The 23,889-nt window shown below is 55.7% G+C and overlaps 15 protein-coding genes across 15 annotated transcripts; 7 read left to right on the top strand and 8 right to left on the bottom strand.

Moving 5' to 3' along the window:
* Positions 1–281: 281 nt before the first annotated feature.
* Positions 282–1,428, top strand: BZA70DRAFT_238091 (uncharacterized protein; the record flags this gene model as incomplete). Its single annotated transcript, XM_064910433.1, has 3 exons — positions 282–780; positions 833–1,046; positions 1,113–1,428. The coding sequence occupies 3 exons, from the start codon at positions 282–284 to the stop codon at positions 1,426–1,428; spliced, it is 1,029 nt and encodes a 342-aa protein (XP_064768631.1).
* Positions 1,343–3,498, bottom strand: BZA70DRAFT_278515 (uncharacterized protein). Its single transcript, XM_064912609.1, has 2 exons — positions 2,050–3,498; positions 1,343–2,011 (listed from the first exon to the last, which is right to left on the bottom strand). Exons 1-2 carry the CDS (start codon positions 3,466–3,468, stop codon positions 1,568–1,570), a joined length of 1,863 nt encoding a protein of 620 aa, XP_064768630.1. The 5' UTR covers positions 3,469–3,498; the 3' UTR covers positions 1,343–1,567.
* On the top strand, positions 3,499–4,427 carry BZA70DRAFT_278514 (catabolite repression protein CAT5). Its single transcript, XM_064912608.1, has one exon. It carries the CDS (start codon positions 3,658–3,660, stop codon positions 4,378–4,380), a length of 723 nt encoding a protein of 240 aa, XP_064768629.1. The 5' UTR covers positions 3,499–3,657; the 3' UTR covers positions 4,381–4,427.
* On the bottom strand, positions 4,428–6,337 carry BZA70DRAFT_278513 (uncharacterized protein). Its single transcript, XM_064912607.1, has one exon. The coding sequence runs from the start codon at positions 5,877–5,879 to the stop codon at positions 4,446–4,448; it is 1,434 nt and encodes a 477-aa protein (XP_064768628.1). The 5' UTR covers positions 5,880–6,337; the 3' UTR covers positions 4,428–4,445.
* A 448-nt stretch (positions 6,338–6,785) lies between these two features.
* Positions 6,786–7,792, bottom strand: BZA70DRAFT_289514 (uncharacterized protein; the record flags this gene model as incomplete). Its single annotated transcript, XM_064914120.1, has 2 exons — positions 6,786–7,589; positions 7,676–7,792. The coding sequence occupies 2 exons, from the start codon at positions 7,790–7,792 to the stop codon at positions 6,786–6,788; spliced, it is 921 nt and encodes a 306-aa protein (XP_064768627.1).
* Positions 7,793–8,179: 387 nt separating this feature from the next.
* BZA70DRAFT_164277 (uncharacterized protein) lies at positions 8,180–10,040 on the bottom strand. The gene has a single exon (XM_064909811.1). It carries the CDS (start codon positions 9,757–9,759, stop codon positions 8,416–8,418), a length of 1,344 nt encoding a protein of 447 aa, XP_064768626.1. The 5' UTR covers positions 9,760–10,040; the 3' UTR covers positions 8,180–8,415.
* A 38-nt stretch (positions 10,041–10,078) lies between these two features.
* BZA70DRAFT_278510 (uncharacterized protein) lies at positions 10,079–10,878 on the top strand. Its single transcript, XM_064912606.1, has one exon. It carries the CDS (start codon positions 10,322–10,324, stop codon positions 10,685–10,687), a length of 366 nt encoding a protein of 121 aa, XP_064768625.1. The 5' UTR covers positions 10,079–10,321; the 3' UTR covers positions 10,688–10,878.
* Positions 10,879–11,758: 880 nt separating this feature from the next.
* BZA70DRAFT_289511 (S-adenosyl-L-methionine-dependent methyltransferase) lies at positions 11,759–12,625 on the top strand (the record flags this gene model as incomplete). The annotated part of the gene is made up of 1 exon (XM_064914119.1): positions 11,759–12,625. The coding sequence occupies one exon, from the start codon at positions 11,759–11,761 to the stop codon at positions 12,623–12,625; it is 867 nt and encodes a 288-aa protein (XP_064768624.1).
* Positions 12,626–12,741: 116 nt separating this feature from the next.
* Positions 12,742–13,497, bottom strand: BZA70DRAFT_267418 (translationally controlled tumor protein; the record flags this gene model as incomplete). Its single annotated transcript, XM_064911104.1, has 5 exons — positions 12,742–12,826; positions 12,884–13,038; positions 13,101–13,331; positions 13,389–13,409; positions 13,483–13,497. The coding sequence occupies 5 exons, from the start codon at positions 13,495–13,497 to the stop codon at positions 12,742–12,744; spliced, it is 507 nt and encodes a 168-aa protein (XP_064768623.1).
* Positions 13,498–13,600: 103 nt separating this feature from the next.
* BZA70DRAFT_164501 (ras family-domain-containing protein) lies at positions 13,601–15,572 on the top strand. The gene is made up of 2 exons (XM_064909813.1): positions 13,601–13,905; positions 14,573–15,572. The coding sequence occupies exons 1-2, from the start codon at positions 13,848–13,850 to the stop codon at positions 15,124–15,126; spliced, it is 612 nt and encodes a 203-aa protein (XP_064768622.1). The 5' UTR covers positions 13,601–13,847; the 3' UTR covers positions 15,127–15,572.
* A 275-nt stretch (positions 15,573–15,847) lies between these two features.
* Positions 15,848–16,798, top strand: BZA70DRAFT_310743 (putative dephospho-CoA kinase). Its single transcript, XM_064914930.1, has one exon. It carries the CDS (start codon positions 16,019–16,021, stop codon positions 16,775–16,777), a length of 759 nt encoding a protein of 252 aa, XP_064768621.1. The 5' UTR covers positions 15,848–16,018; the 3' UTR covers positions 16,778–16,798.
* Positions 16,799–17,864, bottom strand: BZA70DRAFT_278500 (Cleavage/polyadenylation specificity factor subunit 5). The gene is made up of 3 exons (XM_064912605.1): positions 17,448–17,864; positions 17,042–17,384; positions 16,799–16,985 (listed from the first exon to the last, which is right to left on the bottom strand). The coding sequence occupies exons 1-3, from the start codon at positions 17,738–17,740 to the stop codon at positions 16,893–16,895; spliced, it is 729 nt and encodes a 242-aa protein (XP_064768620.1). The 5' UTR covers positions 17,741–17,864; the 3' UTR covers positions 16,799–16,892.
* An 811-nt stretch (positions 17,865–18,675) lies between these two features.
* BZA70DRAFT_257377 (uncharacterized protein) lies at positions 18,676–19,694 on the top strand. The gene is made up of 3 exons (XM_064910820.1): positions 18,676–18,835; positions 19,198–19,329; positions 19,390–19,694. The coding sequence occupies exons 1-3, from the start codon at positions 18,833–18,835 to the stop codon at positions 19,456–19,458; spliced, it is 204 nt and encodes a 67-aa protein (XP_064768619.1). The 5' UTR covers positions 18,676–18,832; the 3' UTR covers positions 19,459–19,694.
* Positions 19,695–21,668, bottom strand: BZA70DRAFT_278496 (phosphatidylserine decarboxylase-domain-containing protein). The gene has a single exon (XM_064912604.1). It carries the CDS (start codon positions 21,484–21,486, stop codon positions 19,966–19,968), a length of 1,521 nt encoding a protein of 506 aa, XP_064768618.1. The 5' UTR covers positions 21,487–21,668; the 3' UTR covers positions 19,695–19,965.
* On the bottom strand, positions 21,669–23,650 carry BZA70DRAFT_278494 (MFS multidrug transporter). The gene has a single exon (XM_064912603.1). The coding sequence runs from the start codon at positions 23,571–23,573 to the stop codon at positions 21,894–21,896; it is 1,680 nt and encodes a 559-aa protein (XP_064768617.1). The 5' UTR covers positions 23,574–23,650; the 3' UTR covers positions 21,669–21,893.
* Between the last annotated feature and the right edge of the window lie 239 nt (positions 23,651–23,889).

Here is a 23,889-nt window from a genome sequence, read left to right as displayed (position 1 = left end):
CTGCTTGCTTGCTGTTGCTTGGTGCTGCTTGGTGCAGGGGTCGATGATCATATGGCGACGATGCAGGCTATATTGTACGACAAGAAAAAGAACGGAGTCGCGCTTCTTAAACGGCGGACGAGGGAAGGGACGGTTGTTGTTCGGTATGTGGTTTATTTTGCCTTTGATGACATAAGAGGGGTTTTCTGTGCGTGTGCTAATTTTCTGTGAGTAAAGGACAAAAGCGGTGAGAGTGGAGAATGATAGAGCGTCTTCGAAAGGAGCATCAGAAGCGCAATCCAATGTCAGTGGCCAAAAAATCCTTATTTCAATTACAAGACCTGATTCTGACGATATACATCCCCCCGCAGCTCCGTCTCGTCAAAGACGGCAAAGACGACAACCCCGAGCGCAAGACGTTCCTGAAACGCGTCAACATCGACAACCCGCACGCGCCCATCACGGTCTACAACGACGTCGACGACGAGCCCTGTCCGCCGATCAAGAAGCACTTCAAGTTTGTCGGCTCGCTGTACTACCACCCGACCGTGGTCCCGCCGGACCCGAGCCTCTATGTCGGCTGCAGCTGTCCCGGGGGCGTGTGCGTGGAGAATGAGTGCGAGTGCGCGGTGCCGGGACAGGGGTTTTCGTATCTTGAGGGGGGGATTTTGCAGTATTCGGGAGACGAGGTGTATGAGTGTAACGATAACTGTGCGTGCGGGAGTAATTGTCCAAACCGGGTCGTGCAGCGAGGGCGGCAAGTCCGTCTACAGATCTTCAAGACGGCAAAGAAAGGATGGGGTGAGCATTTACCTCGTTATCTTCCTCTTCGAGCTCATCTGACGTTTTCTAGGCCTCCGATCCCCGGAATTCATACAAGCAGGCCAATTTGTCATCGCATACTACGGCGAGCTGATCACGCTCGCATCAGCCGAAGACCGCTCGTTTGTGTACGAGAATCTCTCGCGAGGAAGTATGTCGTACGTCATGGACCTAGATTTCTTCTTTGACAGCGAGGACGACGAGGGCGGCGCAGACTCGCTGCCGCCGCCCGAGAAAAAACATTCGTCCAGCAAGAAGACGACCAACGGCGCAAAGAAACCAGATAAGGGCTACAACCGCGAATTCTACAGCATCGACGCAACAACCTACGGCAACGTCGCCCGCTTCGCAAACCACTCGTGCGATCCCAACCTCGTAATCGTCTCCGTCTTCAAGAGCAAGAACGTGACGAACCTGTACGATGCCGCGTTCTTCGCGGTCAAGGACATCGAGCCGCTGACCGAGCTCACGTTTGATTACATCGCCGGGAATTCGATGGAGGACGAGGAAGGTGGTCGCGCGGGGGGCGGGGCAGGCGGGGAGGGGGTCTCGCGGTCGGCGTTGCAGTTGCAGGAGTGTTTTTGCGGGGCGGAGCGGTGTCGCGGGAAGGTGTGGCTTAAGAAGTGATTTTTGCTTTCTCGTTGCTTTCTACGTGTATTTGTTTTACGTGTATGGTATCTGGATGTGCTGTGATGATATTCCACGTCGGCGTTTGTTCTTTCTCTAGGTTCTCCAACATCTGTATATATACAATCTTCATAACCCATCACCACGTCTCCTCCAAATACCGCCCACTCCGATCCAATTCCGCAACAAACCCCTCGCCATTCCCACCCGTCGCCCCATCCAGCGCCTCCACCAGCGCCGTCCGCACCGCCCGCGGCATCTTGCCTTTACTCCCGCACACCCAGACGTAGCCGCCGCGGTTCACAAGCATGTCTGCGACATGCGCAGCGATGGCCGGGCGCGAGAGTACGTTTTGTACGTACCGCAGCTTATTCCCGTCGCGCGAGAAGCAGGCGTAGACCGTAGCTGGACTGCTGCTGGTGCCGTTGCTGCTTGAGATCGTGACGATGCCGGCGTCGTCTACTTCCTCGGCGGGAGAGATGGCAGTGTGCCAGTCTTCGAGGTAGTAGAAATCCGCCGCCCGCGACCGATTCCCAAACACGAGCACCGACTCTGCACTTCCACCCGCGCCCTCTATCTCCCCCTTAGCCGCGTCTGCATCAGCGCCCGCAACGGCGCCACGCCCGTCCCCGGCCCGACTAAAACCACAGGCTTATCCGCCGGCGGCGGCGTAGTTTGCGGCGCGCTGATCTCGTACAGAAAACTGGCGCCGGGAGAGAGGTCTGCTATGTATGTCGAGCACACGCCTTTTCGGACGCGTCGGAGTACGGTTTGGTATCTTACTATCGCAATCAGGAGTTCGATCTCGGGAGAGGAAGAGGAGGAGGGTGTCCAGCCTGCGATAGAGTATTGCCGAGGGCGTAGCTGGCTGAACACGTCGAGGACGTATTCAACCGGTACTTTAACCGAATCAAACTCCGTCAAGCATTCGAGCGCCGACCGCCGCGGCCGATCGGCGTAGTCATATCTGTCCTGTGTGAACTCCTCGTTTCCCGCGTCGCCAAACTCTTTCAGCTTTATCCGCTGCTGCTCGTTTCCGCGCGAGAAGAAGCTGAGGGTGTCGAAGAACGTCGCGCGCGGGACGGCCGTGATGTCGAGGTGGTACGTGAGTAAGCTGCGGAGCGTGAGCGGCGTCGTGGTAGCCCATTTGCGGACCGCGGGCGGGACCGAAAGGTGCTTGTCGGCCACGGGTGTCCAGTTCTGGGACTCGATCAGGGATGAGACGTCGGCGTCGTTGTTTCGGGAGTAGATTAAGAGGGTTGCGCCTGGAGTGAGTGCGGGGAAGGTGTGGGTTGGGTCTGGGGATAGTTTGAAGATGCGCGTGTCTTGGAAATGGGTCGAGGGCGTTATGCGTTGATTGCACGTCACGGTACCGACTCTTGAAGCCGCTGTCGTTCGCGATTGAAGAATAGAATATTCATCCACAACAGCCACCTCGTCATCCAAAACAGACACCGGCATAAGAGGAGACAACACCACGTCCTCCGGAATCGGCACACTCCCGCCCGCCAACGGAAACCTCCTACTCAACTCCTCACAAAAACTACTCGCCCACGCCGAATACGCCGCCTCAATCCCCCCCGTCGCGGCCTCGTCGCCCTCGGCGCGCGTGCAAAACTCAGACGCGCCTAACTGCAACATCCGCTTGTGCAGCTTCTTCGCCGTCCAGTTGAACCGCGCGTAGGCAGAGTCGCCGAGGCCAAAGGTGGTGAATTGAATGCCCGCGCAGGCGGCGCTGGTTAGTTTCCGCCGCAGCAGGGCGCGCCAGAGACGGCGCGCGTGGCGGGGGACTTCGCCGTTGCCGGTGGTTGAGCAGACAAAGATCACAATCGGGACAGAGTCAGTGTCATCATCAGCGGCGGCGGCAGGACGGGGCGTGAGTAAGAGCCTATACACGCGCTCGACGTCGTCGGCGTCGAGGACAGAGGCGCGGAACCGCAGGCGCAGGACGCGTTTGCATAGGTTCTCGGCTAGCGATTGCGCGGTGCCGGTTTCAGAGAAATACACGATCGCCACAGACGGGCCATGCTCGGCCGTCATTCTCCTGTAACTTATCTATAAATGTTGGTGCAGGTGGTGGAGTTGATACCTCGAGTAATAAATTCATTTGGTGGATGAGTGCACGTGACTTAATTCTCAGGGGTTTTCCTCATTCGAATCAGGTCGATCAGCTCATCAGCTCACTCCGAGGCAGCGGGTATCTCGAGAACAGACAACATCTACGCAGCTATGATTCGCAGTCTGTCGACAAAGTCCTGCAGCAGGAGAGTGGCTGCAGCATTGAGCAGCAGCTGCAGCGGCAAACGATTCAATTCGGCCTCTACTACTCCTACTCCCGCACCGATACCAGCAGCAGGCGACCGCAAACTCCCGCCTCTGTCCCCACGCACGCGGGACTTTCTCGCGCGTCTGATCCGCGTCGACCAAGCGGGCGAGTTGGGCGCAGACCTGATCTACTCAGGCCAACACGCGGTCTTCAAGCGCACCCGACCGGATCTGGAGCCGCTGATTGCGCACATGTGGGATCAAGAAGTTTACCACCACAAGACCTTTGACGCGCTGCAGACCACGCACCGCGTGCGCCCGTCTGTGTTTTCGCCGCTGTGGACGGTGGCGGCGTATGGTCTCGGCGTCGGGACCGCGGTGATGGGCAAAGAAGCCGCGATGGCGTGCACGCTCGCGGTCGAGACTGTGATTGGAGGGCATTATAACGATCAGCTGCGGGAGCTTGTGGCGCTGATCGAGAGCGAGGCGGCGGTGGCGGAGGATGGAAGGGCGAGCGAGGAGCTGAGGGAGTTGGCGAAGATGGTTAGTCGGTTTAGGGATGATGAACTTGAGCATTTGGAGACGGCGGTCGAGCATGATGCTGAGAAGGCGAGGCCGTATATATTGCTGACGGAGACTATCAAAGCTGGATGTCGGGCAGCTGTCTGGACCGCTGAGAGATTCTAAGAGATCATAAAGAATATATTTTTGTACATAAACACAGACTTTTACTATGCAGATGCAGACGTACATTACGAAGTAGAATCCATAACCTCAACCGCAGGAACATCAGAATCATTAGTACCCCAAGTCCCACTCATCTTCGCCTCGCGAATCCTGCCCGCCCAATAAGGCCCAATCAACTCCTCGCTAACCTCATACAGCGCGTCGACGACATCGCCGCGCAGCCGCATGAGCTCGTAGCCCATCTTGCCGCTCTTGGAGAGAACTACGTCCATGACGCCCGGCATCGAGACTAGGATCTGTGCGCCGCTGTTGCTGCTGCTGCTGCCGTCGCCGCTGGACGCGGACGCAAGTTCTTTGCATACGCGGAGGAGGTCTGGGACGGGTAGCCGGAGGAGGTTTTGCGAGGTAAGCGAGGAGGAGAGAAGGCTGCGCGCAAGAGCCGAGCGCATGAGGTTACAAGTGATGTCGACGAGCGAGGCGCTGGTGATTGGATATCCGCGCAGCAGGGCGGGATTGTGCTCGGCCAGATAGTCTCCCGGAACCAGGGTAAGAATCGCGCGGTCCGAGTCGTCGCGGAGGGTGAGGTTTTTGGTGATGTGTAGGGATGCGTCGATGTCGGCAAAGATCTCGGACCGCGTCTGCGCGAGCCTGCCTAGCGCGCGAGCGGCGGCGGTGCGTTCGAGGCCGATGGCGGAGGAGGAGGTGTATATGTCTGCGATCTCGAGGTATGCAGGTTTTGTAGAGTAGAAGATCGACGGCGGGAGAAAGAGTTCGAGCAGGGATTCGTAGAACTGGATCGTGACGAGCTCGGCGAGGATATCATCCGACGCGACGGCGAAGCAGATCAGGTTCTCGGGGACATCGTCGACGCCGGCCGAGCTGTGCCGCAGGATGATCAGACTGAGACCCTGGATGCGCGAGGCCACGACGGCAGAGCTGCCAAACTGCAGCCGGATCTCGCTCAGCTGTCTGATGACGAGCGGGCGCACGGAGGAGGAGGTGGGGTGCGTGAGGAACTTGTCGACTGCTTTCTCTATGCGCGCGACGACGCCTTCCGAGAGCTTTTCGCGCGTGATGAGCGCAAGGAGGCCAGCAAGCACATGCTCGCTCTCGTCCTCTGCCGCCGTCGCAAAGTCAAAACAGGAAAGAAAACCAACGGCAGCCTGTCTGATTTTATCGTGCGTATCCGCCGCAACAGTCCCAATCAAGACATCAGCCGATCCCGCGACCGCGCATACCTCAGTCCAAGAAAGTGAGCCAGAGGCCACGATCGGATCAATCACGTCGTCGACGAGCACGGCCGCGGTCTCGGAGGGCAGGGATCTGAACTGCAGCACGCGCGCGATGCCAGGCCAGACGGCGGTCAGCGCGCCGGGGTGGGGTGTTCCTGCGAGACGCAGCGCGGAGATGTAGAGCTGGCATGCTTGTGCGGAGGGTATTTTTGCGTCTGACGAGGCCGCGAGGAAGGCAGCCAGGGCGGCGTACGGATCGTCGGCCATTGTCGATGCTGTGCTGTCTACGCTGTCTACGACTACGAGATGGGATCAGAGATGATGACGGTGCGGCTCATTAAGTAATCTATTCTTGTTATGTAATCTATGACAAATCACACAAAGACAAAGAGGAAGCTCGCTACGAGGTGGCGGGAGGAGGGCAGGGACAGGACAGGGATGGAAAGGCCAGAGAAAGGCGAAGGCGGCTCCGGCGGCGAACGGGACGACAGGCGAACAGAGGCGGTGAGTCAGGCGAGCGAGCGACAAGGGGAAGGCCCGATCCGGCGATAGAAGAAGCCAGCGATCAGTGGTGCACTGCCGCAATCAAAGAATTGTAAATGTGAGGAGGAAGAAGAGGAGGTGGTGATGGTGGTGGAGGAGGAGGGTTAAGGCTATCGGAGTTTGAGATAGGCTCACGGATGCGGCAGTGATGAAGCGATTAGGAGAATATGATTACGAGTCGGAGGCAGACGTGTGGCAATATAATTACGATTAGGAGAACATAAAGGAGACTATCGAAGAATAAAGAAGAAGGCGAAGAAGAAAACAAAGACAGAAGACAAATAAACGCCCACAATGTAGAATAATAAAGGAGAAAGCAAGAAGAGAAGCCATACAGCTCGAAAGGAGATGGCACGACAAATGTATGCAGCACCGAGCAAGTATATCCGTACACCACGCCATAAAGATCTATCATGTTCATTGACCGTATCCAAGAAAAAGAGAATAAAAAGTAGAAGAAGAAAAGTAGAAGAAAAAGAAGAAAGATTAAAGCGCTCGCAGCCTCATGTAAGAGGAAATAATATAACCATTAGACGCCAGAAAGGGAAATTGTAGAATGAATCGTGTATATGCGCTGAATGTCAACTCTGATGATGTCGAGCATCAGGAAAAGATCAGGAAGTAGAGTGATTAGAAGGTACTCCAGTTCCAATCCGTGGGCACGTAGCTGCCGGTGCGATCAGAGGGCGTGGCCGCGACGTGGGCTCCGTAGCTAGCCGGTGATCCCTGGTGCGGGATCGCGAGCCCGCCGAGCTGCTGCTGCACACGCATCTGGATCTGGCGCGAAAGCGCAGCAGCTTTAGAGTCGGCCATGAACTGGCTCGAGTCGCTGCTGGAGGACCGCGAGGCGTCGAGGCCGTCGATGACCTCGGGCGTGGCCGAGCGGGAGGAGAAGTAGGAAGGCGTAGCGGCGGCGGCGGCGGTAGATGCTGCGGTCGGGGTTGTGACGGCGGAAGAGTGCTCGTCGTCAGAGAGATCGAGGTTCGCGCCGCCGTAGGAGGAGGAGTTGTTTGCGTGGTCGTTGCTGTTGCGGACCATGGAGGTGATGTAGTTGATGTTTGAGAGCGAGGCGTCCTGCGAGTTGAGGGCCTCGATGACTGTGCGGTTGAAGTCGTTTGCGCAGGAGTCGCAGGTGCGGGAGAGGGTGCCGGACGGATGGAAGTCGTTCTTCTGGTCGAGTCTGAGGATGTGGGAGGAGTGGGCGGCGCAGAAGATCTGGCCACAGCGGCGGCAGTGATGCCGGCGCTCCCAGAAGGTGAAGGCCTTGGGGCACTGCTTGCAGGAGGAGACGGAGTCGTCGGGGACCCAGTGGGCGCGGGAAGGCGGGCCGGTGACGGGCGGGAGGGTGCCCCAGAAGAGCTGCTGGGACCAGTCGACGTCGTTGACTTTGAGGGAGGTACCGTAGCGGAGGACGGCGGGGCGGTAGAGCGGCTTCTTGAGCGAGCGCAGGTGGGGCGGCGGAGGGGGGGCGGGGTGATGAAGGCCGAGCGGGCGGAGGTGGGAGAGGAGCCGGTGAGGACGGGCGGGCTGTTGATGATTGAGGAGGTCGAGGAGGAGGAGGCGGTCGAGGAGGCGGAGGAGGATGGGGAGACGAGGGAGGGATGGGAGGCGGAGGAGAGCTTAGGGTGGGACTGCATGGTGGAGTACATGGGAGAGGAGGAGAGAGGAGGAGGAAAAGAAGAGAAGAAGAAGAGGAGGAGAAGAAGAGGAGGAGAAGAAGATGATGATGATGAGAATAAGAAGAAGAGAACAACGACGAGAAGCAGAACAGAAGAACGAAAGCAATCACCAACCGGTGGTGAAGAGGACGAGGACCGAGACAGAAGCTTTTCGAGATAGACGAAGGCGCTGCACCCGCCACAGCCGCCGACCGAGCCACGTGAGGCGGTGCAGAGATGGGCTCGCGTGAAGCCGCTCGGCCAATCCGCGCGCGCTGATTTCGCTGTTGTCGGTCTAGTCCGAGGGCGGAAGATGCTGTTGTTAAGAGGAAGGAGTTGCTGTTATTGTATTGTAATAGTATCAGAATACACAATAACAATACTAATACACATAAACACACACAATCACTGCACACACACTCTACTTTCACTATCGGCGCCTATCGCCTGTGGCGGTTTGGCGCTAGTCTCAATCAGGAAGCTGCCTCTTTCGGTCCTTTTTCCCGCGCTTTTGTTTACTCGGCCTGACTCGTCCTCGCCCTCGTCTTATCGCGCACAGCCGTCATCTGATCACGATCTGCTATCGCTCCACATGATCTGCCCTATCCACTCCCGTACTGGCCCGGGTACGTCCCGTGCTGCTGCTGCTGCTGCTGGTGCTGCTGCGAAACATGCGCCAGTGCCTCCGCCCCCATCAGCGCGGGATCAATCTGCTGGCTCTGCTGCTGCATGTGCTGCTGCACCGCCAGCAGGCCGTGTGTCTGCTGCGTAGGGTGGTGATGGTGCTGCTGCTGCTGTTGTAGATGGTGTAGCTGCGGCGTCGGCAGATGCTGGTGCTGTGCCTGCTGCTGATGCTGCTGTAACTGCGACGAAACCGTTGGGCCTGCTGTCGGCGCCGGTGGCTGCTGCTGCGGAGTGGTCTTCGTTTGAATCGGTAGTCCCTCCTCCGTAACCGTACTCCTCTCCTTCTTCTCGTGGATCTTGGGCGTCTCCGGATGCGACCGATGCGCATACGCCAACGTGATCCACGAATTCGTCCTCGAAAAACACATCATCACCCGCCCTTCGCACTTGAAAAACTCCCTCGTCTTTGTCCGCCGCTGTCGCACGCCGCCGCCCTCCCGCATCCGCTTCGTCCGGTCATACGCGCCCTTGCGCTCCTCCGCCCGCGAGCAGCTGAAATTGTACTTTCCGCCGTCCGGGTGCGGCCGTCCGCCCTTTCGCAGCTGGAAAAAATACCCCGTCGCATCATACAGCGCGTCGCGGATCATCAGCGCCGCCAACTTCTGGCTCTCGTGCGTGTCGCGCGTCACCGCGTCCACCGTCCGCGCAGGACACGTCTCCGTCCTCGGCAGCACCGTCTCGCTCATCAGCGTGATCCGGAACCGCGCCGCGGGCTGGTTGATGTCGAATTCCCCATGCTGGTCGTGCGTCACCATAAACTCCTGCAGCGAGCTCAGAAACTCCTCGTATGTCGTGCACCGGCTCAGGTAGTCCACCGTCCCGCCGTGCTGCCGCTCCTCGTCGTCCTCGTCGTCCTCGCCGGGGTTGCTGCTTCCTGGACCTCCTGCCGCTGCCGCCGCCGCTGCTGCTTTATACTGCTGCGTAGCCGACGCCACTGCCTCTGCGATCTGCACCGGATCCATATCTCCTCCCGAACTGGCTGCCGCGGCAGCAGCAGCAGCGGCCGCGACCGCCTGCGCGGTCTGCTGCTCGCTGAGTTCCTCGCGGCGGCGCTTGCGGTTCTGGATGCCCTTTGCGCGGCAACGGTGACAGGAGCGCATGAACTGGCCGTCCGAGACCGAGGTGAAGGCGGCGAGCAGCTCTTCGCGCGAGTTGCGCACGACGCGCGATTTGCAGCCGGAGCAGGGGTAGATGTACTGCGTCACGGGGTGGACCGAGTCTGGCTGCGTGTGGGTTTGTATTTGGAGTTTTGTTTCGTCCATGTGTGTAGTGTAGTAGCTGTGTTGTGTAGTTGTAGCTGTGTTGTGTAGTTGTAGTTGTAGTTGTAGTATCTTGATAGTCCTACTCCTCAATGTTTTGATCCTCGACGCGTCAAGCTAAGACCGTGCGCGTTGTTGTTATTGCGGAGCAGGCAGCGGGAAAACTGGTGATCGGGGCGCGGGAAGTGTGATTGCGGCAGGTTTCGGACCGGCGGCGTAGGGCTCCGGACGGGTGTTTTGGGGCCCAGAACAAGAACTGCGGATCCAGGATTAGACTGAGATTCGCTTAGGCCTGGACTTCGACTCTGATTCTGTGTAGAAGTATTTGGTGATTATCAAAGAGACAGAAGAAAGGGAATGAAGATATAGTCACTGTATAGTCTTGTCAGTTCCTGCGCTTTCATTCAGTGCATCGCGAGCTGTGCATAGTGCTCCGGCTCAAATTCTCACTCTTTGTCGCTCCACTCTACCTCATCTCTGATCTCTCTGGTCCCCTGAGCTATGGCTGGTGCGGATCCCTGGGACGATAACTGGACCGCGTCTGTATGTTTCTTCTGTTTGTTGGATGTGTTGCGTTGAGTTGATTGTGTCTCTATACTCTCATACTCTCACTCCCACTCTCACTCCCACTCTCACTCTCACTCTCACTCTCACTCTCACTCTCACTCTCACTCTCATCGCAATCCTCAAGATCAGAGCACAGCTAACCAGAGCTACCTCGCAGAGCCCCTCCTCAACCCAGCAGCAGTCCACCGCCCCCGGCGTCATCGTCGTCGAATCAAACGACCAAGTCCGCAAACTATTCTCTCCCCCGCGCGACTCGCCCGCCGCCGACGACGACAGCGCCCGTTCTGCCCAACCACCTATGTACGTCTTCACCTCCTTCTCTGTCTCGTTTGTCCTTTATCTACTAATCACTCTTTTTATATAACAGCAAATATGAGGTCCAGACATCAACCCCCGGCTCCCACTACAAACCCCAACTCCGCATCCTAAAGCGCGCACAAGATCACCCTCCATCACCAACCACCGCTGTCGGCAGCAGCAGCAGCAGCAGCAGTAGACAACCAGGCGAGACCGAGACCGAGCGGCTTGAGCGCGTACGCAGGGAGAAAGAGGCAAAGTATCGCGCTGCAAGAGAACGCGTGTTTGGAAGTTCCGCAGAGAGCGGCGGGAGTGGTGGGAAGAGCGGCGGCCATTCGCATGCGAGTCCTGCGAGTGGGTCGTCGGCAAGGTCGTCGAATAGTACTACGACTTCTCGTCACCATGCAAGTAGTGCTAACGCAGGTACTAGCAACAACAACAACAACAACAACAACAGCAGCAGGAGAAATAACAATAATCCGTCTGGTGGACCGCAGCCGTTGTGGCCTTCACGGGCGCCGCGAGGGCCAGATGAGAGCGGAGCCGGGTTTGGTTCGCGCAGGGGACAGAATCATCCCCGGCAGTCTAGCTAGGGGGTTATAGTGATGCGTGTCTGTAGATTGTGGTTTTGTGTTTGAAATATTTAGGAAATAATTTGATGGCTTTTTTGTGTCTTGGTTGGTATGGCAGGATAGTCTGTCTATTACTGAAGCCCTACTAATAACTTGAAAACTTCAACCACCCTCACCACAAGAGTCAACAACAACAACAACAACAATCTCATGACTCACCAGATTACAATCGTCGACCTCCAACTGGCCAAAACCAACACTAAGTCAACCACCACAGCCGTCGACGCACAACCTGGTGGTATTCTCGCTACAACCTCGCTCCGGTATCGGACCACCTTCCGCCGATATCGGCCCCATCCATCCACTCACCTCCACCCCCCAGCCTCCCTGGTCTCTTCGACTGCAAATAGAAGGCTCAATTGGTGCATGGTCTGAATGCGCTGGTGGGGGCACTGTAGACTCATTTTTCAAGGCGAGCGATATCGGGCGACGAGCGGGAATAAAATCTGCCCTGCATCTCTGTTTTTCGAGTCCTGATATCAATCTCCATCATCCACCGCAGCACCATGACTTCCACTACCGGCACCAAACAAACAGACCAATGGTCTCCAACCGACTACGTCGCGCACGCATCCTTCGTCCCCGCGCTCGCCACGCGCGTCGTCACGCTGCTCGATCCGCAGGAATCAGACACCATCCTCGATCTCGGCTGCGGCGACGGCGTGCTCAGTCTTGAGCTTGCGGCCCGGTGCGCACACGTGCACGCCACCGACTCGTCCGAGAAGATGGTCGCCTACGCGGGCGCGAGAGCAGCTGCGAAGGACGACGGGAAAATGAGGGTGCAGGTTATCGATGCTGCGACAGAGGTTGCGCAGCTCGTGCCGGCGGGGACGTACAACAAGGTCTTTTCGAGCGCGACGTATCACTGGGTCTTTGGCTCTGTCCGCACCACCGCCGAGCGACAGCGCGCGATCAAGGACGTCTACGAGATCTTACCCTCCGGCGGCGTGTTTGTAGTCGAATGCGGCGGGCAGGGAAATATCGCCGAGATCCTTGTCGCGCTTACGAGCTGTGTGATCAACGCGTGGGCGCGCAAGGGCGTCGTGCGCACGGCGGAGGAGATCAGGCAGACGCTGTGGCCGTGGTATTTTGTGTCGGACGCAGAGATGCGCGAGTGGTTGACGAGCGCGGGGTTTACGATCGACGTGCTCGAGAGCGAGTATCGGCCGACGACGCTGAACGGGAGCGACGAGGGCATGAAAGGGTGGTTGCAGACCTTTGGGTTTACGTTCTGGGCGGGCTTGAGCGAGAGTGAGAAGTGGGCTGCGATCGATGAGGCGGTGGAGATGCTTAGAGGGGCGGACTGGGTTGAGTATTCAAAGAGTTGGGTTGCTGGGTATGTTAGATGCAGGTTTAGAGCTGTGAAGAAGTAGTGATAGAAGAGGATAGAGTTATTAGTTAAATCGATCGATTGCATGTCTTGAACACAAAAGAGAAAATGAAAGAAAGAAAGAGATCGAAAGAAGAAAACAAATCAGCTCGCAAAAGCTTAGAACTTTTCCTCCTTGAGACCGTGCTTCCAGAACACAATATAAGGAGTGACACCGTCCTCGCGGTAGTTGAGGAGAGCGACCCTAGAATGCTGTTAGTATTTGCTTCTTCGTTGTATAAATGTGGAGTAGGATACGTACATTCCCTCGGGGTCCATGGACTCGCCGGTGAAGAACTCCCAGTCCTTGAAGCTGGCGACCACCTTCTTGATGTAGGTCTGCGCGCCCTTCTCGAAAGCGGAAACCTGGTCGGGGGCGGTCTCGGCGAGCTTGGCCTTGACAGCCTTCATGTATCCCTGTATAGCAAAGTCATAATCAGCACCCTGTCTCAAGCAACCTGGACGCTATCATTACACACCTTAACGTAGGTCAAGAACATCTTCTTGTCGAACTGGGTCGACTGCAATCGGAAAGAGTAGACGATGTTGTTGACGGTCTCGACACCCTCCTCGAGCGCATCGTCGCCATCCTCGGCAGAGGGGTTGGCACCGATATCGACGTCGCCGCCCTGCTTGACCTGGATCATCTGGCAGTCGACTTCGTAGACGGCTCCGTCGACCTCCTTGAGCGCGTAGGCGTCCGAGATCATCTGCTAGGTATTAGTGGTGTGAAGAATAGCATAGGTTAGCAATGATTTGATAAGTACCTCGTCGCCAGAGATAGTGTCCTGTATTGTCTGTTAGCCATCTTTCTCTTATGCACACAACTGAGCAAGCAGAACACAAAGAACAAATACACACCTTGTAAAGCAGCATTTTGGTAGTTATTAGTAGAGAGTAGAGTAGTTCAAGAGAAGTGTTCTAAAGACAAGAAGAAGGCGACAGGAAAAAAATCACAAAAAAACTCCAAAATTTGAGGTTTTAGGTTTCTGCCTTTGCCACGTTTATTTAACTTTTAATCTTTGCTTATGTCATTTTTTATATAATCCTACTAACCCCAGCACCAACGTCAGCACAGCGCTGCTGCAAACCCGCCGCCTTTTGTCGCCTCGCCGCCGTTCGTCGCTGCTTCCAGCTCCCCTTCGCCTTCCTCTCCGTGCTGCCTCTTCCCCGGTCCCCGTCGTGTTCTTCTTCTTCGCAAGGACCTCTCTCTCCGCTTCTACGCAATGGCCAGCTCAAGAAACTACGATATCCTCATTAAGCTGCTGCTTATCGGTGACTCGGGTACGTCGCCTTCCTCCCCCTTCCTGCCTCCACTCCCTTCCGTGTCTCGCGCGCTCGCGCCTGGGCTCTCTCTGCCGCCGGCTGTGTTCTGTCGATCGCCCGCGGAACAGCTCTGTCGATTTGTGTGTTATACCGCTATACCCTCGTCCATCTTCTTTCGCCCGCTGCGGCCTCAGTTCCACATGCCGTGTAAGTGCCGGCGGACAATCCCGTGCTCATCAAGTCATCAATACCACGCACAGATCGTCATTCATCGCCGGCTCAGCTCCCGCCGTGCACTGTATGGCTCGGTTGCTTGATCTAGCTTTGAGTGAACTGTCGCGGATTGCGCGGTGCAGACTGGGTTCTTTGCAGCGCTGATCACTGCCGGTGAAGATCTAGATGTGGTGTCATCGTGTATGTCACTTGTGCTGCTGCATATGGCTGGGCTGTACAGTGCACGTCTTTGAAATTATAACAGTGCAGAAAAACATATTCAGCTTTCAGACTTGATTCGACTTTTTATACATATGTGCTGTGCGACGATCTATATTTGTCTATATGGCATCATGTGATACCCGATACCCACCATCCAAAGCCATCAGAGCTTTGAGCCTAGAGCAAGCAGCAGAGAGAAGGACAAACGGAAGATGTGAAAGATTATAAACCCCCGCTAACCCCATCCTAGGCGTCGGAAAGTCATGTCTGCTGCTCCGCTTCAGTGAAGACTCGTTCACGCCGTCGTTCATCACCACAATCGGCATAGACTTCAAGATCCGAACGATCGACCTCGACGGCAAGCGCATCAAAATGCAAATCTGGGACACGGCCGGCCAGGAGCGATTCCGAACAATCACGACGGCGTACTACCGCGGCGCGATGGGCATCTTGCTCGTCTACGACGTCACGGACGAGAAATCGTTCAACAACATCCGCAACTGGTTCGCCAACGTCGAGCAGCACGCGTCCGAGGGCGTCAACAAGCTGCTTATCGGCAACAAGTGCGACTGGGAGGAGAAGCGGGCCGTGTCGACCGAGCAGGGCAAGGCGCTCGCGAACGAGCTCGGCATCCCGTTCATCGAGGCGAGCGCAAAGGCAAACATCAACGTCGAGGAAGCCTTTGTCTCGCTCGCGCGGCAGATCAAGCAGCGGGTCGACCTGGCTTCAGAGCCGCAGCCGTCCAGCAGCGGCGTTGATATCAACAATTCGAAGAGCAGCAGCGGCGGCGGAAAGTGCTGCTAAGCGCTTTTATTCTCCCTTTATTTTATCTATTCTTTGTTTTTTATTTCTTGAGTGCTGGGGACGAAGGGTGTGGGTGTGTACGTGTGTGGAGAGTTTCTTTTGAGGACAAGAGACCCGGATGAGCAAACGCAAACAAATACATAGAAAGCAAATAAACCGAGTATATGTCTACGAAATAATATATCTTCATTATATCTACCTCAGCTCGACCTTCTGAACAGTCGCATACATATGAAGCTCCACAGTCTTGGAATTTCTTGTTTGTTATCTAGCAGCTTGTTTCTTTTCTTGCTTTTCTGTGATAAGTTTGTTAGTTGTCTGTTTTTCTCATTACATTGAATTTCCACGAGAATATAATCTGCATCCACCACGTCTTGTCTTTTGCGGTGGGCGTTTGGATCGATCTCGATATTCTAGTTTTTGTCTGTTCGGTTCAAGTGACCATTTTCTTCTATCTATTTGTCGTTATTCAGTGCTTAATTGATTGTCTGTAACTCGATGTAATTGATCTGATAAATGGTTTGACTGAGGATTGAATTATCGTGCTGAGTAGCTCTGCTGTCTTGGTAAATGCACTCGTTCTCGGGGTCCTGTAGATACTTCAAAGTTTGAGGCATATACAAAAAACCCTTTTGAGGTGTATACAACAATGCCTCTTTGCTATTATAAAGCAGTGGAGAAGTATTCAATACAAAGTATGAAAATACGGTGGTCTCGGTTTGGTTCAGTTATCGATTGGGAGTTTGCAAAATGTCTCCCCACAAATATATTCACCTCCACGACCTACATAAATCACCATTACCACCACCACCCGCTCTCTTCGTCGACTCTTCATTCTCCAACCGAGCATACACGGAATATCCACAGAATCCACAGATAACAACAAGTCAACATGCTGATCCTAGGCCTAACCGGCGGCATCGCAACCGGCAAATCCACCGTCTCCACCATGCTCTCCGCCCCGCCCTTCTCCTTCCCCATCATCGACGCCGACAAAATCGCCCGCGAAGTAGTCGAGCCCGGCACGCGCGCGTACAACAAGATAGTTGCGTACTTTGGCCCCAAGATCCCTGATCTCCTCCTCGACGCACCACCCTCATCATCAGAAAACGGAGGACGCCCGCTGAACCGGCCCGCGCTGGGCCGCCATGTGTTTGCGAACGAGACCGACCGCAAGATGCTGAACGCGTTCACGCACCCGGAGGTGCGCAAGGCGATATTCCGGCGGCTGCTGGTGAACTGGCTCGTGCGCGGGTCGGACGTGGTGGTGCTGGACGTGCCGTTGCTGTTCGAGGCCAAGTTTGATGTCTTCTGCGGCGCGACGCTGGTGGTTGCATGTACGCCCGAGAATCAGCGCGCGAGACTGCTGAAGCGGGACGGGCACGTGTTGACGGAGCAGGATGCCGAGCAGCGGATTGCGGCGCAGATGCCGGTTGAGAAGAAGGCGTGGCTTGCGGACGTGGTGGTGTGGAATGACGGGGACGTGGATGAGCTGCGGTACGAGGTCGCGCAGGCGGTGGCGAAGCTGAGGCCGTCGAGGGTGAGAGCCTGGTTGGAGCGGGTGCCGCCGATCGGGGCGTTTATGGCGCTGTTGATGTTGGCGAGGAATTACTTTAGTGACCAGAAGAAGAGGAGGGAGAAATTGACTTAGATACAGATGGAATAGAGGTTTAGTTTTACAGTAGATCAAGTATGTCTGTCATTTCTCTAATCATGCATACACAAATCACATCATCGAAACTATCCTAGCAAACCACCCATGCTGCTTACTGCGACGGCAGGCCTATCGATCTTCCAATCACCACATCGTTCTCGTCCACAAACTCAAAGTTGTATCTGCTCAGATACTGCGGAATGGCCTAAATATATCAGTCAGCGTCGTATTCAATCAAACAAAGGAGGAAGTAGAACTCACAGAAAGCTGCGATCCATATCTCGCAGAGTTATCATGCAACTCAAACAACGGCACAGCAAGCAACTTCATGTTCTTAGGCACGCTGAGCACCTTATGCTTTGGCAGATTCACCAAATACATCTTCTTGCACTCCTTCGGACGCGTCACATGCGGCGGAATGAACGGGTACGTGAACGTCTCAAAGTTGGGCCGCCACCACTGCGCGATGCAGTCGCTGATATCCCATTCCTCGGTGTGCTGGTCCGGCGCGAATTGCTGGCCGGGCGCGGGCGCGAGGCGTTCGTTTAGACGGACTTTGAAGCCTTCGATCTCGTCTTCGCCGGGTTGGAGGTAATCGCCGGGTCTGAGAGATGTCAGCATACAACTACCGCAAGCACAACAAAAAATGAAGAAAAACCAAACTCACAGCTTGAAGAACGCGTTTGCGATCTGCAGCATCAGAATATGCGGATGCCCATGCTCATGACACACCAGCACGCCCTCGCACGTCCGGCGCATGCCATACTGCTCATACTGATCCTGTAACCGCTGCAGCCGGGCAGATACAGACGGGTCTTCCTCCGGCTGCGCCTCCTTCGTGCCGAAAGTGTAGTTGGTGACCGGGTACAGTCTGATTGTGGGCTGCTGGCAGGCGGCGAAGGTGTCAGTCGAGGGGGGCACGATTGTGGTTTTGCGGCCTGCTTCGGTGATTGTTGTCATTTTGTGCTGTATATTGTTAGGAAGAAGCAGGATAGATGAGGGCCAAGGGTAGGAACAAAAGAGATCAGCGTGTTTGGGCTGGTGGAATGGGGATTCGATGCTGGGAGCAGGCGGGAAGACGGGGTGAAGCGGTCGTGTTGATGCGGCGGCGGTGGGTTGGTGAGTTTCTCTGAAGCTTGTTCTGGGTTATTGGGCTACGTTTTTCCTGTTTGGGAGAATTGTTTTCTACGAATGAAAGTCGTATCGGAAGTTATTAGTTGATAAATTGTCTGTTATTTGCAGTAATTTGTGCTAGTGGATCATGTAGTAGCGTCAGAGAGGAGATCGGGCGAAAACAGGAGGATCAGATAGACCAGGTCTACATCAGCAGATCATTACAACCACTACATCAATCCTGCCAGTGAACAGCTTGCAAAGCACATATAGAGCATCGCAAAGCACTTAAACAGCATCATGTAAAACCACGGTACCTCCATATAGCTCTGATCTTCCCACAGCTCCTCTCTTCCCCACAGACCAGGTCGTCGCCCCGCGTTACTCCAACAACATCAATCAGAGCACCAGTCCAGTCCAGACTAAAAGACACTCCACCAGTGCTCGCCCATTTCACTCTTCAATTCGAAAGACATGCGGGGGTATATCGTCGGCAGTGGTGCACGCTGGAATAACTTGATGATGTAGACGAGATCAGCATCCCTCTTTTGAACCATTAATTCTCATCTCCTCTGAATCAGCATTATACCCCGGCATCAGCTACTCTCATTCTCACTCTCGATCCAACCTCGTCCCCGACCACGGATCATAAAACCCGGATCATAGAAACCACAGCAAACACCCTCTCGCCTTCGTCCTCGAGCTCATCTCTAGTCCAACACCACCCTAACCCCATTAACACGTGACCACGGCCAGAGCAAGGCGAAGTGTGACTGCTAATCCAGTAACCCTACACGTAACCCTACACTTTACGCAGGGACTCAAACGATTTGGTTTAGCAACGCTCAAGACTGTCCGACGCAGACGCAGTACACGACTCCGTTGTTCTTTAACTTGTTGTTGCATATTCCACCGCCTCGAACGTAATTACATATCACAATGGTATGATTCTTCTTTGTTGTTATGATTTGGATCTGTGGGATTTGCTGGTGGTTTTGGTTTGGTTCTTTTGGAGGGGGGTGGTGGGTGTGGGTGGTGGAGTCAGGGACTGAAATCGAAAGGACCGTCGGGGATCTATTATCCTGTTTGCAGCACTACGAAGAAATGTGAAGGTCGATATATGTTTGAAGCTTCAGTTGCAAAGGGAGGTTCTGCTCCTACTTCTCAAGCTGTCAACGTGAGGATACGTCGTGAGCAGACACCGAGCCCAACCACCTTCAAGATCCAGCAGAACCACTACCAAATACCAGCACGAGCGATCCACCTTGTCAACAGCAAACGACTAACATCTTCGTCTTCTGCAGGATACCAAAACCCCCGTCAAGCTCGCCAAGGTTATTAAGGTGTTGGGCCGTACCGGATCCCGCGGTGGTGTTACCCAGGTCCGTGTTGAGTTTGTCGATGACCAGAGCCGGAGCATTATCCGAAACGTCAAGGTGCGTATTTTCTCAAAGATATATACAAGAAAGCAAGTATGCTAACGACATCTTAACCAGGGACCCGTCCGACAGCACGACATCCTCTGCCTGCTCGAGTCCGAGCGTGAGGCCCGCCGTCTGAGATAAAAAAACAAAATCCAACGAAAAACCTGCATCATCATAATCCCACCGTCTCTTTTTCGTTTTATCCCGCTCTTACGTCCAAAACCAGGTTGATTTTGCTCTTACAAGGTTATCTCTCTCAAGAAAAAAAAAGTTATGTGTGCGCGCGCGCGTGGATGCATGTGTTCTTTTTAGATGTGTGTATGTGGGCGTGTGTGTGTATATGTGTATGTACTTAATTTCAGAATGAACATTCGAAATCTATAGCTCTTGCTTAAACACCGCGTGGAATCAAAAACGTAAATGCAATACCATTTTATAAACACAAGAAAACGAAACTATGGACAACTAATTTGCTTCAGATGGACGCGGCACGCGACATAAGAATATGGAAAACAAAAACAGAAATGACTAAAGAACATTTATAAAATCCAGACTTGATACCCAAATAAACAAGAACAAGAACGTATGCATAACAAAACCTCTTTCTTTCCTTTTTCTTTCTTATAAACACCTTTCTTCAAGACATCTCTACTCTACAATATCCCCCAGCGCCTCGCCGACCTTGACGTGCTGGCCCGCCTTGACCGAGAACTGAAACTTCTTGGGCGCCTCAAACACCAGCACGACCGTCGAGCCAAGCTCAAAGCCGCCCATCTGCTGCCCCTTCTCGAGCGGGTACCCGCCCAGCAGGCGCGACGCGTTGGCGTACGTGGCTTCGTAGCACATTGGCTTTTCGGCCTGGCGGTGCTTGTGGTGCGGGTTGTTTGTCTTTAGGTCTTTGTCAAAGTGGATCTTGATGCTGCCGACGTTTGTCGCGCCGACGGGGGTCATCGAGAAAAACCCGTGGCGCCAACGACCGAGCAAGGCCACGCGCTCGTTGAGCACAAACAGGCCCGAGAGCCGGTGCTGGAAGTACGGCGCGACGGAGTAGAGCTCGCCTGCGAAATGGCGGCGCGTTTCGGCGACCCAGTTCGCGGGCGAGTGGAAGCGGTGGTAGTCTCCCGGCGCGAGGTAGATTACGCAGAAAAACATGTCGTGGTCCGCGATCGAGGGTTTCGCAATCTCGCGGTCGACGCGGGCTTGCGCGGCCGCAGAGGCGCCGGAGTTTGCCTTGTCGCCTTCGAGCACGACGGTGTTGTCGTCGTCGCCGGAGGTGGAGTCGAGGAGCTCGTCTAGGGCGTAGCGGATGCCGTTGTTTGCGGCAAACAGCTTATCCCGCTCTTCGCCGTCGCTGGTCTGGAACTGCACCGGGAGCGAGTCCGAGGACGCGTTCGGGTTCTGGCCGAGGAGCGCGTCGAGCGAGTACGTCATCCCTTTGACCTGCTCGACCTCGCGGCCGCAGACGACGCCCGAATGCAGAATCTTGCCGTCCGCGGGGCTGACGAGCGTGGCGGACTGGTCGATCGGCCGCGCGCCGGGCTTGAGCTCGCGGAAGAAGAACTCGCCCAGGTTGCGATAGATTGTCAGGTCGTCCTCGGCCACCTCGTCGAGATTGACGCCAAACACGTAAGCGTAGAACTTGTAGCCCGGCACGCGCATCCACACCGGCAGCTCGATCGCGTTGAACTGGCCCCACAGCCGCGAGATGGTCTTGAGCGGAATCGCAGAGTAGACGTAGACCTGCCAGGGCGAGACCGGGCGCACGCGCCGGGGCTCGGTCGCGGCAGCGGTGTCGTCGTCAGGTGCAGCGAGGCCTCGGCGGCGGCCGTAGTAGCGCTCGCCGCAGCGGACGACGACGGCAGTCAGGCCGCCGGCGACTGGCACATGCCACCAGCGGAAGCGGAAGCGACGGCGCGGGCCCTGCTGGGAGTTGTTGCTGTTGTTGCTGTTGCTGTTTGAGTTGGTGGAGGTGGAGTAGAAGGAGGAGGCAAAGACGCGCTTGCCGACGGCAGACGGGTAGGCCCACATCTGCCGCCGGGAGACGCGGCCAAAGGGCGAGCGCAGAAGACCGGAGGCACGGGCGGGGATGGAGCGGTTGAAGTAGGGGCGGCGGCGCATGTAGCGCATGGAGGAGGAGGACGGGGGCTGGACGTAGGGTGGAGGAGGCATTGCGGTGTGATGAGAGAGAATTGAGGGCGGAGGAGGAGGAGAGAGAGTGGAGGGAGAGGGCGAGGGGGGGTATTTCGAGGAGGAGAAGAGCGAGCGAGGAGGTTGTTTTGCGGTGGCCCAGAGCGGTGGGGTTACGTGAGATGTTATGTAATGCGTATCTTATACGACTCGAGTAGTCATGTTGGTATCTATCTGTGTATTGATCGATTGTGTATATTCGACTAAACAAAACACTCATATTCCTGTATATGCACCCAAAGAACAATTAAACAACTTAAACAACTGATGAGCAACGAATGAAGGATTGAAGAGGTGTAGACATCTGACAGTTTCTAGTTTATAGCGATATAGCAATATAAAAGGAAAGAGAGGAAAGGAAGGAAAGAAAAGAAAGAGAGAAGGAGAAATTATCGGTCGAAAGACTTGTGGAGGACGTATTCTCTCATCATGCCGCAGGTGACGATGACAAGAGCGGAGAGGAAGATGGCAAAGTAAAAGACGCCGTGGAAAGCGTCGAGGTAGGCCTGGACGACGTCGGCCTTGTACTCGATCGGGATCAGACTAATCTCCTCAATCGAGTCGGTAACACGCGTGATGATGTCTTCCTTGTCCTCACCCGTGATATAAAGGTCCAGTTTCTTGCCGAGCACGTTCTGGAAGATGGCAGACGCGATGGCGACGCCGACGGTGGAGCCCGTGCCGCGGAAGCCGTACTGGATCGCGGTCGTGACGGCCTGCATCTCGGGCGGGACGGCAGCGACCATGGCGATGAGGGTGCAGTTGAGCAGGCCGCCGAAGCCGAGACCGCCGATCATGATGTACGAGACCAGGGCCCACTTGGGGGTCGTGAGGCTGTAGGAGTTGATGAGGATCGAGCCGATGACGAGGACGATGGCGGAGCCCATGGTCATCCACCAGTAGCGGCCGGTGGTGCGCATGACGGTGCCGGAGAGGATGGCGCCGACGGCGGAGCCGATGAAGTTGGGGATCATGTTTGAGCCGGCCTGGGTGGGGGAGATGCCGCGGATGGCGATGAAGTAGATGGGCACGTAGAAGAGCTGGGCGTAGTTGACCATCATGATGAGCCAGTTGGTGAAGGACGCGCCAAAGACGGAGCGGTCCTTGAGAAGCTCGAGCGGGATGACGGGCTCGCGCGCGACGTAGAGCTCGATGTAGATGAAGGCGGCGAGGCAGACGGTGCCGAAGAAGAAGGTGAAGAAGACAGGCCAGGACGCCCAGGCGACAAAGTTGCCGCCGATGGACATGCCGACGAGGTAGAGCACGAGGCAGAGCACGAGGGTGATGGAGCCCGCGAAATCAATCCGCGAGAGCTTGTCGGCGGTCTCAGAGGCCGAGTCGCGCTCGATGGGCGTCGGCTTGGACTTTAGGTTGTAGTGGATGGCGACGGCGGAGACGATGACGAAAGGGACCTGGAGGAGGAACGCCCAGCGCCAGCCGATGGTTTCGGTGACGAAGCCGCCAAAGACGCCGCCGAGGGAGGCGCCGGCGTTGTAGAGAACGGAGCCGATGCCCTGGAGGAGGGAGCGCTGGCGGAGGGGGACGAGGTCGTTGAGGGTGATGGAGGAGAGGGAGGTGAGGCCCGCGCCGCCGACGCCGGCGACGATTCTGCCAAAGACGAGGAACCAGAGGTTTTTGGAGATGCCGCAGAAGAAGCAGCCGATGGCGAAGAGGACGTTTGAGAAGATGAGGAGTTTCTTGCGGCCGAGGATGTCTGAGAGCTTGCCGTAGAGGGGCTGGCAGGCGGCGACGGTGATGAGGTAGGCGGTGGCGATCCAGGAGACGGAGCGGAACTCTCTGAACTCGGAGGAGATGTGGGCGAGGAGGGTTGCGACGACGGTGCCGTCGAGGGCGGAGAGGAAGACGCCGATGTAGAGGGAGATGAAGATGATTGTGACGGAGGAGGAGTGCATGGAGGGCTCGATGGACTCTGGGTCGGGGGAGGGGTCGTTGAGTTCGGCGGCGGCCTCTCTGTCGAGGGTGATGCCTTTGTCGACGTTTATGATCTCGGCATCGGCGAGGAGGGGGATGTCGTCGGTGTAGACGTTGTCAGCTTCGAGGGAGGACATGGTGGAGATGAGATGGGGTGAGATGTGAAGAGAGATGAGGTGAAGAGAGATGAGGAGAGAAGAGAGAGAAGAGAGAGAAGAGAGAGAAGAGACAGAGAGATAACAGATAGATAAAAGGAGGATAGGAGGATAAAGACAACTAAATACCAACCGGCGAGAAAAAAGCGACGAGAAAAAAAGAGGAAGAAGAAGAAGAAGCGGAGGAGGAGCAAAAGTGGTCCGGGGTACGCCGGTGCCGAGCTCGTCGCTGTCCGAAGATTCGGTCCCCTTTTGTCTCTGTTGAGATAGGAGATAGATGTAGACTATATTCTATATT

Source organism: Myxozyma melibiosi (assembly GCF_037950935.1).
Source record: "Myxozyma melibiosi strain Phaff 52-87 chromosome Unknown BZA70scaffold_5, whole genome shotgun sequence".
NCBI classification, from domain to species: domain Eukaryota; kingdom Fungi; phylum Ascomycota; class Lipomycetes; order Lipomycetales; family Lipomycetaceae; genus Myxozyma; species Myxozyma melibiosi.
Note: the sequence above shows the minus strand (reverse complement) of the source record. Positions and strands in the feature narration are given on the sequence as shown.

What these genes read in the sequence shown, in the direction of transcription:
- BZA70DRAFT_164277 (XM_064909811.1), bottom strand. Translation starts at nt 9,759, where the DNA reads ATGGACGAAACAAAACTCCAAATACAAACCCACACGCAGCCAGACTCG.
- BZA70DRAFT_310743 (XM_064914930.1), top strand. Translation starts at nt 16,019, where the DNA reads ATGCTGATCCTAGGCCTAACCGGCGGCATCGCAACCGGCAAATCCACC.
- BZA70DRAFT_164501 (XM_064909813.1), top strand. Translation starts at nt 13,848, where the DNA reads ATGGCCAGCTCAAGAAACTACGATATCCTCATTAAGCTGCTGCTTATC. An exon ending in GCTGCTTATCGGTGACTCGG is followed by an intron (nt 13,906 to 14,572) that starts GTACGTCGCCTT and finishes ACCCCATCCTAG; the next exon opens with GCGTCGGAAAGTCATGTCTG.
- BZA70DRAFT_278494 (XM_064912603.1), bottom strand. Translation starts at nt 23,573, where the DNA reads ATGTCCTCCCTCGAAGCTGACAACGTCTACACCGACGACATCCCCCTC.
- BZA70DRAFT_278510 (XM_064912606.1), top strand. Translation starts at nt 10,322, where the DNA reads ATGTGTTGCGTTGAGTTGATTGTGTCTCTATACTCTCATACTCTCACT.
- BZA70DRAFT_257377 (XM_064910820.1), top strand. An exon ending in GCATTATCCGAAACGTCAAG is followed by an intron (nt 19,330 to 19,389) that starts GTGCGTATTTTC and finishes CATCTTAACCAG; the next exon opens with GGACCCGTCCGACAGCACGA.
- BZA70DRAFT_278500 (XM_064912605.1), bottom strand. Translation starts at nt 17,740, where the DNA reads ATGACAACAATCACCGAAGCAGGCCGCAAAACCACAATCGTGCCCCCC. An exon ending in GCAAACGCGTTCTTCAAGCT is followed by an intron (nt 17,385 to 17,447) that starts GTGAGTTTGGTT and finishes GACATCTCTCAG; the next exon opens with ACCCGGCGATTACCTCCAAC. An exon ending in GATATGGATCGCAGCTTTCT is followed by an intron (nt 16,986 to 17,041) that starts GTGAGTTCTACT and finishes TGATATATTTAG; the next exon opens with GCCATTCCGCAGTATCTGAG.
- BZA70DRAFT_278496 (XM_064912604.1), bottom strand. Translation starts at nt 21,486, where the DNA reads ATGCCTCCTCCACCCTACGTCCAGCCCCCGTCCTCCTCCTCCATGCGC.
- BZA70DRAFT_278514 (XM_064912608.1), top strand. Translation starts at nt 3,658, where the DNA reads ATGATTCGCAGTCTGTCGACAAAGTCCTGCAGCAGGAGAGTGGCTGCA.
- BZA70DRAFT_278515 (XM_064912609.1), bottom strand. Translation starts at nt 3,468, where the DNA reads ATGACGGCCGAGCATGGCCCGTCTGTGGCGATCGTGTATTTCTCTGAA. An exon ending in TAGTCGGGCCGGGGACGGGC is followed by an intron (nt 2,012 to 2,049) that starts GTGGCGCCGTTG and finishes GACGCGGCTAAG; the next exon opens with GGGGAGATAGAGGGCGCGGG.
- BZA70DRAFT_278513 (XM_064912607.1), bottom strand. Translation starts at nt 5,879, where the DNA reads ATGGCCGACGATCCGTACGCCGCCCTGGCTGCCTTCCTCGCGGCCTCG.